The 19,674-nt window shown below is 43.3% G+C and overlaps 1 protein-coding gene across 2 annotated transcripts in view; it reads right to left on the bottom strand.

The window, feature by feature from the left end:
* The window catches only part of SENP6 (SUMO specific peptidase 6), a gene marked incomplete in the record, with an annotated part of 3,063,818 nt that overhangs the window by 154,009 nt on the left and 2,890,135 nt on the right, over positions 1–19,674 (bottom strand). For both annotated transcript variants that reach the window (XM_044070093.1, XM_044070102.1), the window contains 1 exon segment: positions 8,251–8,339. In XM_044070093.1, coding sequence (XP_043926028.1) covers positions 8,251–8,339 — 89 coding nt within the window.

The raw sequence follows: 19,674 nt of genomic DNA, 5'->3' as shown, positions 1-19,674 counted from the left end.
GATATGTAAGGGGAGATCTTATTCGGGTATACAGGGCATTTAGAGAGAACTACCTCGGGGAATGTTTGGGGTTATCCAAACGTACTAGAGAATCATCATACAACCTATGTAGAAGATTCTATAGGAATGGGAAATGTAATAACTGATTCTCTGAAAGAGTAGCTGATGCTTGGAACATACTACCAAATTACATTAAAGCAAGTATTAGTTTAGATATTTTAAGAACTGCCTGGACACTTATTATGGGAACAAGTGTTTTTGTATACTGGCAAGCTAGAAGGGCAGTAATGTTGTGCTTGAAATATTTGTATGTATGTATGTAAATAAATTACCTGAGACATTAGAAACAAAATGAGCAGCACCAAATACTGTCAAATGGATTCAGCACTGAAGAAGGAGATACAAATATTAACTTCAACTCTACAAACATTATTCTATGAAAATAGATAACTTCCAGTAAAACCTAGAAAATCTTCAACAGAACAAACAGAAATAGAAGTTTTCAAGGAACTCTTACAGTAGCAGAGTAAAATCTCTAACATGGATGTTGCACTAACTGATATGGATGAGAGGCTTACAAAATATGAGCAACATACTGACTTTCTGCTTAAACAAAATGCCTGGTTAACAAATAAACTTCATGATCTCGAGAACCGAAAGAAGGTGCAATATAAGAATTTTTGGTCTCCCACAGAAAAGAGAAGGAAACAACATTACTACCTTTTTGAACTCCTGGACTCCTGGATTCCTGAATACTGGACTTTCAAGAAGGGCTTTCATATGGAATTGAAGGAGTCCACAGAGTACTAGGTAAGCCAGCTTCAGCTTCCTCTTCTGCAGCACCAAAGTCAATTACTATAAAATTCCTCTGTTATATAGATAAAGACTTTATACTTAAAACAGCTTAGCAGAAAGCTCCATTTAAATATAACCAAAGCTTTAAAGAAGAGAAGGACACTTCCATGTCCTCAGGGATAGTGATTATGTTATTTTTGGTATAAACAGACACCTCTTCAAGACTATTAAAGGTTCTTTGTCCATTAGACAGATGCATTTTATTCTTGCAGGGTACAAGATTTGTGTTTTGATGTTATTTTGTTTTAGTAGCTTTACAAAAGGCCAACATTTTTCCTCATTTCCAATACTCTTGCAGAATAATCATTGCCAAATCCAATAAAGTGATCTGAGAAAACCTCTTGGACAGACAAAAAAAAAGACGACAAAAAAATGACACACCATCCACATCTAGTAATAAATCTCTCAAAGCTTCTACTGATTAGGTAAAACTTTTTTTTGTCTTTAACTTACAAAGTTTTTCACACGTCATGCAGCTACACACTTCATGCAAACTCTCACACCAGTGTCACTGTTTTTAACATTCAAAGAGACTGAATAAGCTATTACAAGCTATAATAGTAGTTTTAAAAATATAACAGTTATGTAACTCATAAGTTACTTATCCTACTTTTCTTTTACTTCATATATTTTATTAGGACTGTCTGGCATTCTTATAGCATGATTACTGACTTATTTATTTCAGTGTCTCAAAATACACTTTTTTGATTAATATGGGTTTATCTAGCACACTAAATGTACCACCAACACAATATTTATTAATTTAACTATCAAAAAAGTTTATTAATGCTTTTTTGGGCAAAACAGACAAATACAGTGCGCTACTGTAGTCTATATGATTTGCCATTTACTAGCATACAGGAAATGCCTGGGAACGTCTGTGATGTTTTTTTTAAATGTTTTTTTTCACGTTTACAGCCTCACATTGCTTTAGAATGTTGTTACAAACAATATTCACTCAAACTAAATTTTTTACTTACCTCGAGGAGTCTTGAGACTTGTTTTAAACCACGCAGTAACCACTATTATGAAAATAATCTACTGGTCATTCCATTTTAATTAACACAAGGAAAATGAGGGGAATGCTTTCAGAGTGACACATCAGTCTCTGTTACCTTGATCTTTAGTTGTGAATGCCCAGAACAGCAGAAAATTATTGGACTGCTTTATTAAAGTTAAATAAAAGTTTAACTAATAATGAGCAATTAATTAAAGGCAGTTTTATGGTTTTAATTTGAATGGCTTGTTTACTGTTGGGGTGGGGGAACAAAACTTGTGTATAGGACATCTATCGTATTGCATTTATATTAATTGCACTAGCAGTTTCTTCTTCTAGTTAAGTATTATTGCAAACTATTTTATTGTTGTGCTTAAATTATACAGCGCTCTTATTCATCTAAATAAATAGATATGTGTAATTTTATATTTGTAAGCAAGTACGCATTAAGAGTTTAAATGATTTTACGAAAAAATTATAACAGGACATATTCTTCTGAGAGGAAACTAAGCAAAAAGACACTGGTTGTGGTGGTCTTTATGGGGAATCTGTCTCCCACACTGGCATTTACCCTTCTTGGATGTCATAAAATCCCACAAGCAACAATAAAAAGGATAAGTAAAAAAAGAACCCCAATGGGGCACTTATCTGTAATGGCTTGGAGAACCAGCAATGAAACGGGCATTCAGATCTTCGATCAAGCAACAGTATTCGGAGTGGCAGCAAAGAAGTTCTGAGGATGGTACGTCTAGATGACACCTTTATGCCTTAAGCTACGCAAGGAGCATACGTGTGACGTATGGCGCACCTTAAAGCAACCTAAAGGTTTTGATATACTGGCCAGACGTCAGGCCACCCTTGGCAGAGGATCCCTAATGTTAGTAATACTGCAACAGTGAAATGGAAGGACATCTACATGTTACTGAGGTGTACAGTGTGAAATACCAATGTGGGAGAGAGGACAGTTCACTATCAATGCTGGTTTATATCACACTATACTGGAAGCATTGCTAGTTGTTAGATAGTGATTATGAAAATAAGCAATATATTTCCATATATACTTAATACTGCAAAAAAAAAAAAAACACATGACTTACAAGCTGTTGCATGGCATTAGGTTAAATCTTGCATGCTGTTGAAGAAAACTGCCTCACGCTGCACATCTTGAGAGATATCTAGTATTTGTTTTGTAATCATGCAATTAAGCCCATGTTTTCATACTTCTGTAAATATCTCAATTAACATGCACTTACAGAGGAATTTATTGTTGGCAAATGAAAGCTTACGTCTGGTTAACAAAACTGTTGTAACAATATATGTGTAGGTTGTAAAGTTTTCAAGATATGAAAATCTGTGAAAGTTTAGAAAAAAATAAAATATGGGGTTTGTCTGCAGTACAATATATTACAGTATTTATGGATAAGACTATGACTGTATTATCATCATTGTAAAGAATACTTCTTACTGATAATATTGCTATTTGTACAGTTTTAATAGCTTTTACTGTTCACAAAATATTTACATTTCTTTATCCTATCCTTTTTAAGTTTATTCTTCAGAAAATGTTCTGGAATGCAGGATGTGTGCAGGCTGCTAGAGGTGTGATATTCCATACCACACAGGTGTTAATGAATTAACATAGTTATAAATGACTTGTATATAAGCACCAAGCATGCGATCCTTGTACAGTATGGAGAGGACTCTACACATCTGTACAGCCTGAAACTTACAACTACAATTTTTTCCCCAAAGAATCATTCACTTCCATAGGAACTTTTTATTTTATTTATTTATTTATTCCAGTTGGTAACCGGGGAGGTCCACTGGGCTCAGGAGCCCGTTTTCAGTGGAGGCCCGGGGAGAAAAGCTCCACAGTACAATGTTACATCTCATAATGAAAATACAAATAAAAAATACACAAACTTAAAATACAAAGAAAAAAAATTATTTGTTTTTTTGGAAATTCCAAGGACAGCTGGTAAAAGCATTCAATACTAGAGTAATTCATAGTTAAGCAACTAGGATGTTAAATGAGAGTTGTCCTGGAGGGAGAGCGGGATAAATCATAAGGTTGGATGCGAAAATATTAGTTACATTAACAATGTAGGATTTAGGGGAAAATTAGCAAGGTATGAAGTTTAGCCAGGAGAGTAGGGAGATGAGAGCTTGGGTGGTAAAGAATAAAGAGTGCAGTTGCATTTTCTTTGAGTTTGCAGGTAGCAATGGAGTTGTGTTTTGAAGGAGTGTAGGTTGTCACATGTCCTCAGAGTAGAGGGCAGGGCGTTCCATTTTTTAGCTAGGGAATAGGAGAATAGAAGTTTACCAGCTGGGCGGTTGGGTTTTTGGATGGAAATAAGGTTTTGGTGAGAAGATCTAAGGGATCTGGGGGGTATATGGTTGAAGAATATTGGATGGTGCGGGGCAGCTGGTAGGTTGGAATATAAGTTTGTGGGCAGAGACTATTTGGTGATAGTCTAGTTGGTTAGGGAGTTCAAGCCAATTTAAAGTTTGTAAGAAGGTGCAGTGATGAGAGAGGGAATTTGCCTTGGTGGCGAATTTGGAGATTTCTTTGTAGCATACTTCCAGTTTAGAGGTTAGGGTGGAAGACAGATTTGTAAGTAGAGGAGCACCATATAGAAGAGATGGGAGGAAATAAGTAGTGGCCAAGGTCTGACGAGTAGAGGGGGAGAGGAATTGATTGTTTCTGTACAGTAGGTCGAGTTTTATGTGGGTTTTCTTGATGTTAAGTTGGATGTGGGTATTGAATTTTAAGTGTTCATCAATAGTGACCCCTAGGAGTTTGGCAGAGGTAACGATGTCAATGGTGGAGTTGTTTAGGTTAGTAATATTAAATGAGTTTTTTTCAGTGCGGGTAGATTTAGAGTGAGTAAATAGAAGAATCTTAGCTTTGTTAGCGTTAAGTGAGAGGTGGTTTTGGTGCATCCATTTTTCAGTGGTTGAGAAGGCAGTTTGAGTTACAGACTTGAGATCTGTAAGGTTTGAGGCTTTGCACACCAAAGTTGAGTCGTCTGCATATTGGACAATTTTGGTATTGGGAATGGCTTTGTGGAAAACGTTAATGAAGATGTTAAATAGCAGAGGGCCAAGTATGGACCCTTGGGGAACTCCTGTGGGGGTGGGAAGGAAGCTGTTCATACTGGCTTTGTAGATGTAAAACACCAGGATGAACAACATGCTGCCCGAAACATAACACTTCAAACCCTCACAAACCCTTATCTCCCCCTTAGAACCTTATATATCCTCCTGCCTCTCCCTACCAGTGCTCATACCTTCATGTATGCAAACAAGATCTGGGGGTTGGGGCGAGGTGCATCCTGGTATACCGGGTTAGCCCAGCCAATTAGAGACTTCATGCTAGGGAAAAATAGTCGGCCGAGTCCGAGCCGATTCTCGTTTCTGAACCTGGCAGTAATGAATGTAGGCGAGATGGATCACATACATCGATCGTTATCGTTATGGTGAGTTCATAACTAACTGTTTTACAGCATTGACATGGCTTTGGGAAGTTTCTGCATCTGTAAAAAGACTGGGCTGCTCCAGTGGGCTTGTTATGATGTTTTCAAGATCAATTCATATGGTCAGCTGCAGCTTTACTTGTATTAACAAATTGTTGAACCTTTATTGCTCCTGTGTTACAAAAAGGAGCCTGAAAGCGAGGGAAAAATATTTTTGTTAAATCATAACCTTTGGGCTGCTGACTTCTTTCCATAAAGTCTCACCTCAATTTTTTTACTTTTACTTTTATTTTACATTTGTTGACTGGGGAAGTCTGGCTGGACTGAAAAGTCACTTTTCCAAAAAAAAAAAAAAGCCCAGAGAGAAAAGCTGCAAATACAAAGATAGACCAAATAAAAAATGCAAGTATAATAATTACACTATACTTATAGATTGATTAAATATGTACAATCAGTATAACAGCTGTGCAGTCAGTATAACAGAAATTAAACATGCAGAACAGACACCTGTGGGGTTGAGTACAGATGCCTAGCAGTTCTAGAACTCCAAATCAGTTGTGATGTTACATTGGAATTAGAAATTACACATTATTTACATTGACAGATGGTTATATAGTAATTACGTTTTAGTAATTGATTCTTAAGAGTGGTTTATATTCAATCTAGACAGAAAGGTTTTAAGATATAAGTTGGAAGTATTACTCAGGTGTTTAGTTGGTAAGGAATTGGAAGTGTTGAGACAGGTTTTAGTTGGCTATGAATACGCAGGGGAGCCTGTAGTATTGACAAATAGTGAAATTGGAAAAAAACACATTTTTTAGGGGGTTATTTTATGTGAAGGTACACAGTGGACGGTCCTTGGACTCTGGATCCAGTGCCAGACCTATTGACTCACATGTCCGGACAGTCCCACCCCTCCCTACAGTCCCTCAGGTTGACAGCCTGGCTGCTCCACTTCCATCATTAGTTAGACTACATTCCCTTTCACCTGAGGTGGTGCATATCCTATCGTCATCTGACAAGTCCTCCACCAGAAGAATTTACTCCAACAAATGGAAGAGATTTTCCATCTGGGCTCAGGCCCAAGGTCTGGACCCTTTCACAGCCCCTATATCGGCGGTCTCAGTCTTTTTAACTATGCTCTTCTGACAGGGCTCCGCTCCCTCGAACATTAAGGTGCAGCTGGCGGCCATTTCTAACTTCCATGTATCCTACGGGCCCGGCTCTTATGGGCCATAAACTTTGCAAGGCCTTTTTGAAAGGAGCCTGGTTACTTCGCCCTCCTGTGTCAGAACCCGTCATACCATGGGATTTAAATCTGGTGTTGCAAGCCATCACTTCTCCCCCCTTTGAGCCGGCTGCCACTTGCGAACTAAAATTCTTATCCTGGAAGACGGCGTTCTTGGTTGTCATCACTTCGGCTAGAAGAGTATCAGAACTTCAAGCGTTGTCCATTAAACCCCCGTATTTGATCTTCCATAAGGACAGGGTATCCTTGAGACTTAATCCGTCCTTCCTTCCTAAGGTGTCTTCCACGTTTAGCCTCCACCAATCCATTGAGTTACCGGTGTTTTTTCCAAACTTCTCCAACAAAGCAGAGTTCAAATTTCATCAACTGGATGTGCATAGACAACTGAGATTCTATTTACACAGGACGAAACATTTAAGGAAATCAAATCAATTGTTTGTGTCCTTCTCAGAGAATAGAATGGGTGGCCCTCTTTCCAAGTGCACAATTTCTAAGTGGATTAAGGATTGCATTTCCTTTATTTACTCATCAACAGGCAGAAATTTACCATTCCCAGTTAAAGCTCATTCCACCAGGGCAGTCTCGACTTCGATAGCGTATCATGCCAGGCTTTCCTTGGACGACATTTGTGCAGTGGCCACCTGGGCTTCTCATCATACCTTTATCTCTCATTACAAGCTGGACGTGGCATCTAGAGAGTTCCACGGTTCTCAGGAGTATTTTCCTATGAGCCTCCTGGGTTAGAGGTGCTAGGGACGCTGTCCCGTCAGTAATGAATGTAGGCGAGATAGGACCACATAACATCAGTTAGTTATGTACTCACCATAACGATCGATGTATGTGGTCCATCTCGCCTACATTCTTACATACCCTCCCACCTGCCCCCTTCCTGAAGGATTTGGAGGAAAATTGCTCTGAGATCCTTCAAAATTGGTTATTTGTTCCTTTTTCCTGGTTGGCGATATTCCTCTTAGTGAGGGTTGTGTATGTGGAGTGATTGCGATGTATGCAAACAAGATCTGGGGGTTGGGGCGAGGTGCATCCTGGGATACTGGGTTAGCCCAGCCAATTAGAGACTTCGTGCTAGAGAAAAATATTCGGCTGAGTCGGAGCCGATTCTCGGCTCCGAACCCATCAGTAATGAATGTAGGCGAGATAGGACCACATAACATCAAATGCTAAACATCTTACTGATAGATCTGTTGTGTTAAAGCACAAGGCCAATGAACTGAGCTTAGTAACAGCCTGGTCCTGGTTTAGTTTCTTCAGCAATGTAATGATTTAGCTGTCTAAAACTAAAGAGAGTTGTGGGAACAGCACAAACTCTGGGTAGTGCTTATTAGAAGAGTTGTGCCCAAGGTAATGACCCTCAAAAAATAACCATATAACCACAAAAACAAACATCTTGACAAAAATGGAAATGAGTGACAAAAATGGTCTGCTGACATTGATAACTGTCCATTTCAGCAGTACCACATCACATGCCTGCATGTTACAGTTTATATTTCACTCTTGCAAATCATTAAGCATATTCAGCTGGGAATCCTGCATGTACCATTTAACCAGAAAACTGACGAGACTAAGTCTCTACATTCTGGGATATCTGTATATTTCAGTCAGTCAGTAGACATTTCTGCATTCCCCTTTCAGCAGTAAACTGTTTAAGTACTCACTGTTTGCACACAGTTGGTCGTAAGTGCCACTGTCCATTTTCAGGACTGAAAATATCTTCAGCAAAAGGACCATCATCTATGCCTTCGTCCTACAAAACAGAGGAGTCAAAAGGAATAACTGAACAAAGTAAATATTTTAAAAGAAATATACTAACCACATTTATCTTACTTATTCCAAAAAAGTGACCATAACAATTAACAGATACATGCTTAGAATTGTTGACTACTTACCACTTTCCACAAACAGATGAAGCGGTGTTAGAAAGCAGACATTGTGTAATCCTAACCTGATTCAGTGGTAAAAATGGATTAGCTCCAAGGTTTATTAAAGGATCCCGGTGAATGCACTCTTCCAGGATGCCTTTAAGGAGTCTGACATTCTTACCTCATGGAAGGCAAGAACAATCATCAAGCAGTGCTGGGACCCAAACTGATAATGGTGACAATGTTGATGGTACTCACGAGGAAGTGCAGGTGCACGAGAATACTTATAACAGGATATCTTCGAGGGAGAGATTCCACTAGCAGTATTCTTAACAGCTGGCATTTTATTCAACATCAGTTGCAAAGTGGCCAGATTTTCCAGAGGATAAATGCTCCCTCTATGCACAACTGCCTTTTCTTGCACTGTTGACAAACTAGCACATCAGGTACAGCAAGACTCACACAACCACAATGACAAGACAGACAGTAGGCTGTTACTTAGGCTATTACAAAAATCCTGCCCAAAAAGGAAGTACAGTTGTGTAAAATCTTACCATAAGGGTAGACGTCCCTCTCTTCACTGTTCCTAAAATTAAGGATTCCTGGCAAGGGTGGCCCAATGTTCGCCAATTATACCAAGGCCTTAGGTTGCTTTAAGGTGTGCCATATGTCACACACACGTTCCTCGTGTAGCGTAGGACATAAAGGTGACATCTGGACATACTGACGGACCCAGAAGGAACACCAGTCCAAGTTAAGAGATAACCAGTACATCCAGAAGAAAAATGGACCAGAGGAGGGAGGGAGTCAATACTGCAACAGTGAAGAGCAGAACATCTACTATTATGGTATGATTTTACACAACTGTACGATGCTCTTCAATTTCACTATTGCAGTATTCATAACATTAGGAAGAGTGACAAAGCTCCGGAAGAAACTTTTGAGGAGGAAGGACCAGCAGAGCTCTCTAGGAAGCTATGAAGGATGGCGCTAGTAAAACTAGCTCTAGCTCCGGAGATTCCATTCAACTTGTAGTGCTTGGTAAATGTATGCGCAGAAGTCCATGTAGCTGCCTCAAGAATAGAGTTACTATCCAAACCCTTGAAAAAGCACCTGAAAAAGCCACAACTCTAGTAGAATGAGCCTTAACAGAAAAAGGAAGGCTGTTACCATGAAATGAACAACAAAAAGAAATAGCTTTAGAGATCCAAGAAGAAACAGTTTGCTTGGACACAGCTAATCCTAAGGACCTAGGATGCAAGGAAACAAAGAGCTGATCAGATTTCCTAATAGTCCTTCTTAGTCTTATCCAAATAAAACCTGAATTGTCTATGCACATCAAATGTGTGCAGCACCTTCTCAATGGAGGATTGAGGAGAAGGGGAAAAAAGTGGGAAAATGAAAAGAATTATTGAGGGACATGTCATTCACCACCTTGGGCATAAAAAAAGAATAAGTTGGTACAAAAATACATCCTGTCCTTATGAAACACCAAAAAAGGAGGACAAGCCATAAAGACTTGAAGCTCAGACACCTGTCTGGCAGAAGTAAGGGCTAACAAAAGTACAGTTGCCTAAGAGCAATGTTGCAAAGAAGCTGAAGCTGCAGGCTCAAAAGGGGCCTGAGTCAATTTCTCCAAAATGAATATCCCATGGAGGAGGAACAGGCTTCCTGGGAGGCCTAATATGAAGTACGCCTTTTAGTAATTGTTTAACTTCAAATCTAGAAGCTAAAGGAAGAGATATAGGCAGGCAAGTAGAGATAGCTAAGTGGGTCTTGACAGAAGAATAAGCTAACCTAGCACTGAGCAATTCACACAGATAAGAACCAAAGGAAAATCCTCAGAAAGTGGATACAGGTTACAAGAAAGATACCAAACAGAAAAAACTCTTCCATTTGGATAAGTAGAACTTCCTAGTATTGGGTTTCCTGGCTTCCTGCAGGACCCTAGGCAAATCTTCAGAAAAAAAGGCATCTATGTGGAATCAAAATCCTATCATCCACATTGTCAGCTGAAGAGTGGACAGGTGGTGATGGATGAGAGATCCCTTGTCCTGTGTGAGTAGGTTCACCCTATGAGGTAACTTGTGATGATTGCCCTTGGTTAAATGTAGAAGAGGAGGGAACCAATGCTGTCTTGGCCAAATAGGAGTCACCAACAAGATTTTGGGAACATCCTGTTGAATTCTGATCAGGACTTTTGGAATGATGGGAAGGGGAGGGAAAGCATAAAGTAAGTACAGTTTTGTACCTACCATAAATGTAGATGTTCAAGTGTATACACTGCTGCAGTCATTACACTTGGGTTATCCTGCCGTCAGGCGGTTCCCCAGTCGGCCTGAGTTCCAAAGTCTTTGTCCGGCGTTGGTTGCTGTTGCCTCCTCCCTGACGTCAGTGCGGCAGGGGTATATAAGATGCAGCTGATGCCATTTTCTTCAGTTTATCTTGCCCCAGATGTCAGGTGCCCGCAAATAGGTAGGCAATTCAAATTGCTAATAAAACATACATAATAAAAGCAAACAACAACTTTCAGCTACCAGCAAATACTCCCCATAGGTAGTAAAAGGTAGAAGACATAGGTACGTACCAGCAAGTAAGAGGGGAAGGAGGGAGGGTAACCTGGACTGCAGCAGTGTATACACTCGAACATCTACATTTATGGTAGGTACAAAACTGTACTATGTTCGTGTTACACTGCTGCAGTCATTACACTTAAGTAGAATCCCAAAGCTGAGGTTGGGTGGCTGGTTCTATAAGGCATTAGGGGTGGCTATAAGGCCCTGCAGTACTGCAGTGGCAAAGCCAGCTCTGGATTTAGAGTATAGAGGTAGATGGTAATGCTTGGTGAAGGTATGCACAGAACTCCAAGTTGCTGCTTCCAAAATATCCTTGGTAGGTACTCCTCTGAGGTAGGCAGTTGAAGTGGCTGTTGCATTAGTGGAGTGAGATCTAATGCTGCTAGGTATAGGTTTCCCATGGTGTGTATAGCAGAAACGTATACAATGTCCTATCCATTCTGAAATAGTCTGTTTTGAAATGGCTTTTCCCTGTGCTCCTGCAGCATATGCTACCAATAATTGCTCAGATTTCCTGAAAGCTTTGGTTTTGTCCAAGTAGAAGAGTAACTGCCTGTGAATGTCCAAGGAATGCAGTAGTCTCTCCCCTTTATTCTGTGGTTTTGGATAAAAAGTTGGCAAATTAATAGTTTGGTTTAGAGCCACACTGGATACCACCTTTGGCATAAACATAGGGTTAGTTCTTAAAGACACCCTGACCTGGTGGAAAATGAGGAAAGGTTCCACTGTCATTAGTGCCTGTAATTCTGAAACTCTTCGTGCTGATGTTATTGCCAGGAGTAGAGCAGTTTTCCAAGATATATATTTTAATTCTGCTGTGTTGGCTGGCTCAAAAGGAGGTAAAGTCAATTTTTCCAAATCAAAGTTGAGGTCCCAAGTTGGAGTAGGTGCTCTACGGGGCAGTCTTATGTTTTTAGCCCCTCTGAGGTATTGTCTTAGCAAAGGATTAGAGAAAATTGGTGGATCAGTGTTAAAATGAGCAGAGATGGCAGAGGCGTGGATCTTGATGGATGAGGAGGAGAGTCTTTTGTCCAGCATCTCAGTTAAATATTGTAGTATCTGAGAAATGTTTGGAACATGAGGGTCAAGGCTGTGTGCTTGGTTGCAGGCACAGAATCTCTTCCATTTATCCGAATAGGCTTTCCTGGTACTAGGCCTTCTGGCCTCCAGAATGACATCCATAACAGCTTTGGAGAGCGGCATTGCCTGCTTGACTAAGGTATCTTCCATGCAGCTAGGTTTAAGGTCTTTAGCTGGCTGCGTAGTATCTGATTTTTGTGCTGAGTCAGCAGATGTGGGATTTGAGGCAAAATCCAGGGTGGTCCTTGTGCTAAGTTCTTTAAAATTGGGTACCAGTGCTGGCGCGGCCAGTCTGGTGCAATCAGGATCATCTTTGGCTCTTCTTGCCTGGCTTTTATGAGTACCTTTGGCAGGAGAGGTAGTGGTGGGAAAGTGTATACTTGTAGGTTTATCCAGCTGAATGAGAGGGCATCCACTTTCCATGCCTGTGGATGGTAACTCCTTGTGCAGAATTTCTGTAGCTGGCAGTTCATTGGGGATGCAAACAGATCTATGTCCAGGCTCCACCATTTCTGTGTTATCATTCTGAATATCTGTGGATTCAATTCCCATTCGTGGGGATCCATGATGTTTCTGCTTGTCGTCTGCCAGTGTGTTTTTCTCTCCTGGCAGGAAATGTGCTTGCAGATGAATAAGAAGTTATGTACCTACCATAACGTTCCATGTTAGTTGTCTTCTCTCGCCTTCTTTCTTGCTTGATGGGTTCGGAGCCGATCCCTCGGCTCCGACTCGGCACTTGCTTTAGCTCGAGAACTCCTTTTACCAGCTCGAGGCAGCCCCATATCCCATGATGCAAGGCAGGAAGTACCCAGATCTCGTTTGTTGACAAAAGGGCAATAACACCAAGCATAAACAAAACTTCCCAAAGGAAGAAGAAACTTACAGATGGAAAAAGGACCAGGTCTGAATGGTCTTAGCATAATAGTTTCTTATACAAGGTCTGTCCAGGCCAGGGGGAAGGAGGGAGGGTCGCAAGAAAGAAGGCGAGAAGACAACTAACATGGAAGCGTTATGGTAGGTACATAACTTAATGTTAAGTTGTCAATCTCGCCTTCATTCTTGCTTGATGGGACGCGTCCCTAGCACCTCTATCCTGGGTGGCTCAATGGAACAAACTCTTGAGGACTGTAGAGCCAAAACTGGCTCTGTCCCTGGAGGCCAAGTCCAATTTGTAATGGGAAATAAAAGTGTGAGGAGTGGCCCAAGTGGCAGCTGCACAAATAGTATCCAAAGGCAGTCTAGCTTGAAAAGCTGTAGAAGTAGCTAAACTCCTAGTTGAATGTGCTTTAGGTTTTGAGCACAGCTGTTTTCCCCTGATCGTATAAATTTCAGTGATGACCGAAGAAAGCCATCTGGACAAAGTCACTTTAGAAACAGGAAGGCCTTTTTTATTATCCGCATAGGAAACAAAAAGTTGATCAGATTTTCTAAATTTTTTTGTTCTGTCCAAATAATATCTGAGCTGACGGTGGACGTCAAGATAATGTAGCTTTTGTTCAGCTCTATCTGAATAGTTAGGAAAGAATACGGGGAGATCAATGGATTGATTCAGATTGTTTTTTGAAGCGACCTTAGGTAAAAAGGATGGATTAGTTCTCAAAGATACTCTGTCTTTGTGAAAAATCAAATAGGGGGGTCGAACTGAAAGAGCATGAAGTTCCGACACCCTCCTGGCAGATGTAATAGCCACTAGGAATAAAGTTTTCCAAGAAAGATATTTCAAGGAACAAGAAACAGCTGGCTCGAAGGGGGGAAGAATCAATGATGTCAGCACCAAATTTAGATCCCACTGAGGAAGAGGATTCCTGATTGGAGGTTTTAGTAGGAAAATTCCTTTCAAGAAGGCCCTGCAGAGTCTATGGGACATAATATTATGATCTGCTATCCCGACATGAAAATTAGAAATAGCAGCCAACTGAACTCTGACTGTTGAAGAAGAGGAGCCTGCATTAAAAATCTCTGCTAAGAAGTCCAGAACTGCCTGAACAGGGGCAGTGAAAGGATCAATATTTTGGGCCTTAGCCCAATAAGAGAAACGTTTCCATTTGCTTGTGTAAATCCTCCTGGTAGAGGATTTTAGTGAAGCTGCTATGATATCTCTAACTGGGTTAGAGATCAAAGGAAGCCTGGCTAAGGAAGGAAGTGGAGCAACCATGCTGTGAGGTTGAGAGAAGGAATTGACCTGTGCAGCTGACCGGATTGGTGAATCAGTAGATCTGGCACTGGGTCCAGATGCCACGGCTGCACCAACAGGTGACGATGGAGGAACGGGAACCAAACTTGTCGAGGCCAGTAAGGGGCAATGAGAATCAATTTGGCTCTCAAAACGGTAGCTTTCTGGATCACCTGAGGGATCAGAGGAAATGGGGAAGGCATAAAGAAGTCCCTGGGGCCAATCCTGGGTCAGAGCGTCTCTGGGGGATGGCCTGATAGAGGAAGAGGCTGAAGAAGTCTGGACATTTGCTGTTTTGGGGAGTAGCAAAAAGATCGCAACATGGACGACCCCATTCCAGAAAAATCTCTTCCGCTATAGATTGCTTGAGAGACCACTCGTGAGGCATGAGGATAGCTCTGCTCAATCTGTCCGCTATAATGTTGGTTTTCCCAGGGATATGCGTTGCTACCAGAAACCGATGAGAGGAGATCGCCCATTGCCAAAGTCTGAGCGCTTCTCGACACAAGGGGTAGGACTTGGTTCCGCCCTGTTTGTTGATATACCAAACTACAGACATGTTGTCTGTGTGGACTGCAATTGTCCCTACGGGAAGAAAGTCGTTGAGGGCTTGCAACGTTAAAAGCACTGCTCTCATCTCCAGGACATTTATGTGCAGATGGTACTCGAGCGGTTGCCACGCCCCATGAACCATCCTGCCCTGATAATGACCCCCACCCGATCAGGGAGGCATCCGTGGTGACAGTGGCTATCGGGGACGGGGTACAAAGCACCTGCCTTGGTGAACCTGAGGACGATGTGATCCACCAAGCAAGATGTTGTTTGCATGTCTGTGTCACCAGAATCTGGTGACGCATTGGGAGTTGCTGGTATGACCACTGTGTGAACAGCATCCACTGAAGGAGGCGCATGTAGAATCGAGCCAGGGAAGAAGAGTAATGGCCGCAGCCATGAGACCTAATACCTTTAGAACCATTCTGGCCTGTACTTTCTTGCTGGCCAGAATGATCCTGACATGAGTCTGAATGTCTGAAACTCTTTGTTCTGTAAGGGTAGCTGACATCCGAACAGTGTCTAAGTTTGCGCCTATGAAGGTAATAGACTGGCAGGGCGATAAGGATGACTTTTCGAAGTTGATTGAGATGCCTAAATGAGAACAAAGGTCTATTGTGTAATCCCTGGCTTGTATAAGCTGATGCCTGGTGGTGGCTGACAGGAGCCAGTCGTCGAGATACGGAAACACCTGGAATCCTTGACGTCTCAGGTGAGCCGTGACCACTGCCATGCATTTGGTGAACACTCTGGGGGCTGTAGTGAGACCAAAGGGCAGGGCTCTGAACTGGAAATGACTGGACCCCAGCCGAAAGCGGAGAAATCTCCTGGAGCGTCTGTGAATTTTGATGTGATAGTACGCATCCTGAAGATCTATTGAGCACATCCAGTTGTCCTTCTGTAAGAAGGGCAGAATTGACTGAAGAGTGACCATTCGGAATCTTGTCTTCCTGACAGACTTGTTGAGTCTGCTGAGATCCAATATTGGTCTCCAGTCTCCCGTCTTTTTGGGGACCAAAAAGAACCTTGAGTAGATTCCGGGCTCTGAATGGTCTATTGTAACTGGCTGAATGGCTCTTTTTTGCAGTAGTTTTGTGATTTCTGACTCTGCAATGTCCCTTAGACCGGGTGGTACATCTGGAAGGGAACTTAAGGGGAAGGGACTTTCCTCGAAAGGAATTATGTAACCCTTGGATATGATAGACTGTACCCATCTGTCTTGAGTGAGGGAATGCCAGGCTTCTGGGTACAGTGATAATCTTCCCCAGACTGCCTCCAAGGAGGGACAGCCGGGCAACACCTCAGGGATGCTGAAAAGGCTTCTCAGGAAGAGACTCCCTGTTGCCCTGGTTCTTCGGACCCCCTCTGCCTCTAGAGCGTCTGTTGTTGTTACCCCCTCTGCCTCTAGGGGTAAACTGACCACATGAATCCGGCGTGACTCCTTGGGATTTACGGAACCACATCTTCCCACCCTTCTGTCCTTTGGGATAAGGCCTAGAAGGGGTGGAAAAACGGACTCCAACAGCAGAAAGAGTCTTGCCGTCCTGCTCACACCTGGTCAAGGTTTCCTTCACCTGAGGGCCAAACAAAGCTGACCCATCAAAGCGAGAATTTGTGAAGGACGCCTTAAAGGGATCCGCAAAATCACATAGCCGCATCCAGGCTTGGCGTCTAAGAGCCACACCTGTGCCTGCGGCTCTACTGGCTCCATCAGCAGCATAAGATATTAGCCGCATGGAGGAGTTAGCAATGGAATTGAGGGTTCCTAGCTGCGAAGCAATCTTTTCTTGGGCCCCTGCAGCTGTAGGATCCTGAACTACTTCTCCCAGCTCCTTCAGGATATCTCTCTGGAGTCTGGTGAAGTGACAAAGATAATTCAGCGAGCGCATAGCAAAGGTCGCTGAGGAAAACATCCGCTTGCCGTACCTATCCATGGTCCTAGAGTCCTTATTAGGAGGATGGACGGGCACAGAAGGATCTGCAAGTTCCTTTTGGTGGCCGCAGCCACCACCATGGCATCAGCGGGACACCCTTGGTAAGGAATTGTTTATCACTAGGGGCAGTTATAAATTTAGAAGGCCTCCTAGGGACTGGCTCTACAGAGTCAGGAGCTGTCCACGCCTTTCGAGCAATAACCTGCATAAGGGGGTCGAAAGGCGGAGACACCCAGGAGGTGGAGGGCCGAGATCCAAACGCCTCTAGGTATACTGACTCATCCTCAGAGGGATTGTTGGTGGGCCAGTTTCCCATCTGTTTCAGAAGTTCTAGGATGTCTGAGAAGGAGACATCCTCAGAGAGGGGATCTAGGGATCCCTCTGACTCATCAAAGTCAGTATCCGGGTGACAGACTCGGGAGTCTACATGCTTCCTCTTACAAGTCCTCTTCCTAGGAGGATCTCCCGAAACATCAGGAGAAACCTCGGAAGAGGGGGAAATTCCCAATGGGGAAACCTGAGGCGGAGGATCTCTGGGTCCTGTAGCAAGAGAAGTGGCAGAGATGTCAACAGGTACAATAGAGGGAGGAGCTACGGGAAGAGACTGCTGACTGATACTAGTGGCCAGTACACTCTTCATCACCTCGAATGCTCCCCTCCCAGGCAGGTCCGAGAGGCCCCGCTCCGAAGAGCTAGGAACTCCAGGGGCCACCGAAAGGGAAGTCTCCGAGGCAGATGTCGGAGCCGAGCTCACCAAGGCCGAGGCTCCAAGGGGAAGAGCGGGTTCGGACAAGGGTCCGATGCCACTCACCCCCTCGGAGGAGACCATGGAAGCCCGACCACCGAATCCCTCTAAGGAAGAGGAGATAAGAGTAGGGGCTGAAGGAACAGAAGGGGTATCCGTCCTCCAGCCGTAGCAGTAACCAAGCCGAAGACTCCAACTCCAAGCTCTGGGGTAGAGTTGAAGGAGGAACTGTAACGGGTGTGGACCAACAGTCGCCTGCTGAGACGGACTGTGTAGCATTTGGGCCAGTACCTGTGACTTGAGCAATCTACTGACCACTCTCTCGAGGTCATGATCTGACAACCTGGATGACCTTGAAGATCGGCTCCGATGGCTCCGCTCCGATAGAAGAGGCGAGGCCGAGCCGAAAGTATCGGCTCCAAGGAAGGAGACCTCGACCTCTTCCTGGAATGGGCCATCGGAGCCGATATTACTGATCCTGTCGGCACCGATTTCTCGGAGCCGGCAGAACGTCTCGATGTATCGGCTCCAGCCGGAGCCGATACAGCCACCAAAGTAACAGTGTCGGAGCCGATCGGAGCCGACACCGATGCCTGTGCCACATGGGTGTCGGAGCCGATCGGAGCCGACACCGATGCCACGTGGGTGTCGGAGCCGGTTGGAACCGACACCACAGTGGTCAGCAGATTCGGCACCGATAGCCATCGGCGCCGAAAGCTTAGTGGATCCAGAATCGGCTCCAGCCGGAGCCGATCTCGACTCTATACGAGTCGGAGCCGAGGCCACAGGCTTAGAAACAGAAGCCTGGGTCTTGGCAGATTTAGTTGATTTTGAGGGCCGACTTAGCCGGAGAGCCCTCCGGCTTAAGAAGACCCCTGAGAATCAACTTATTCCGTCTCTCCTGCAGGACTCTCTGGCTGAAGGAGTGACAAATAGCACAGGAGTCCTGCAGGTGAAGAGGGCCCAAACAGTACAGGCAAGAAGTGTGACCGTCTGTCAGAGACATCTTCTGACAGCACGAGTCACACTTCTTAAAACCTGAAACCCTCTCTTTAGACATGGTGCCCTAACACAACACACACACACCAGTCCAAGTAAATTAAACTAATACCAAAAGGTATTTAGTAAAAAACACCAACACACACCCTAACAGGGGGATGGGATGGGAAACTAACTGACTAAAAAAATTAAAAGAGACAGGGAATTCTGTCAGAAAAAGTTAAATTTAAAGTTAAACTATCAAAACAAATTAGTTTTTAACTAAAAAGGGGCTTAATGTCACAAAAGTGAATTACTTACCAGGAGCTGGTAAAGAGAAGACCTCCCAAGCGAAGCGGCAAACGAGATCTGGGTACTTCCTGCCTTGCATCATGGGATATGGGGCTGCCTCGAGCTGGTAAAAGGAGTTCTCGAGCTAAAGCAAGTGCCGAGTCGGAGCCGAGGGATCGGCTCCGAACCCATCAAGCAAGAATGAAGGCGAGATTGACAACTTAACATCTTGATAGTTTACAGCTGTGTTCCACAAGGTCATGGCTTGCCTGCAGGGGGGGTAGGAGTGAGTGCCCCCCTTGCTTATGTACCACATAACTGTAGTGTTGTCTGTCTTTAGTAGTAGTTGTCCTGAATGCAGCAGGTCCTTGAAAGCTATAAGTGCATTTTGTACAGCTAGCATCTCTTTTTGATTGATGTGAAGATGCCTTTGTTCTGCGGCCACTTGCCCTGAATACAGTTGCCTGCCATGTGTGCTTCCCAGGCGTAATCCGATGCATCTGTTGTCAGTGTTTGCCTGGCTGTGGGTTGAGTAAAAGGCTATCCCTTGTTGAGGTGACAAGCTTGAGCCCACCACTGAAACTCTTGTTGAAGGCAAGGAATTAGTGGTATAACTGTTTCCAAACTTTGACAGTGTTGAGACCATACATTCTTTAGGTACCATTGTAGTTTCCTCATATGCAGTCTGGCATATGGAATTAGTAGTATGCAAGATGCCATGTAACCCAAGGCCTGCAGAATTTTTCTTGCAGGGAGTTGAGTCTTTGTTGCCATCAATTGAAAGTATTGAGTCAGTTGTCCTTGCTTGTCTGGTGTGAGATAAGCCATCTGGGCCGTTGTGTTCAAGCTGGCACCCAGGGATATTATCTCTTGTGAGGGCACTAGTTTTGA

This window comes from Protopterus annectens, chromosome 1.part0 (genome assembly GCF_019279795.1).
Source record: "Protopterus annectens isolate FY-2018-M chromosome 1.part0, PAN1.0, whole genome shotgun sequence".
Classification (NCBI taxonomy): domain Eukaryota; kingdom Metazoa; phylum Chordata; order Ceratodontiformes; family Protopteridae; genus Protopterus; species Protopterus annectens.
The sequence above is the reverse complement of the archived record's forward strand: the minus strand, read 5'-3'. Positions and strand labels throughout refer to the sequence as shown.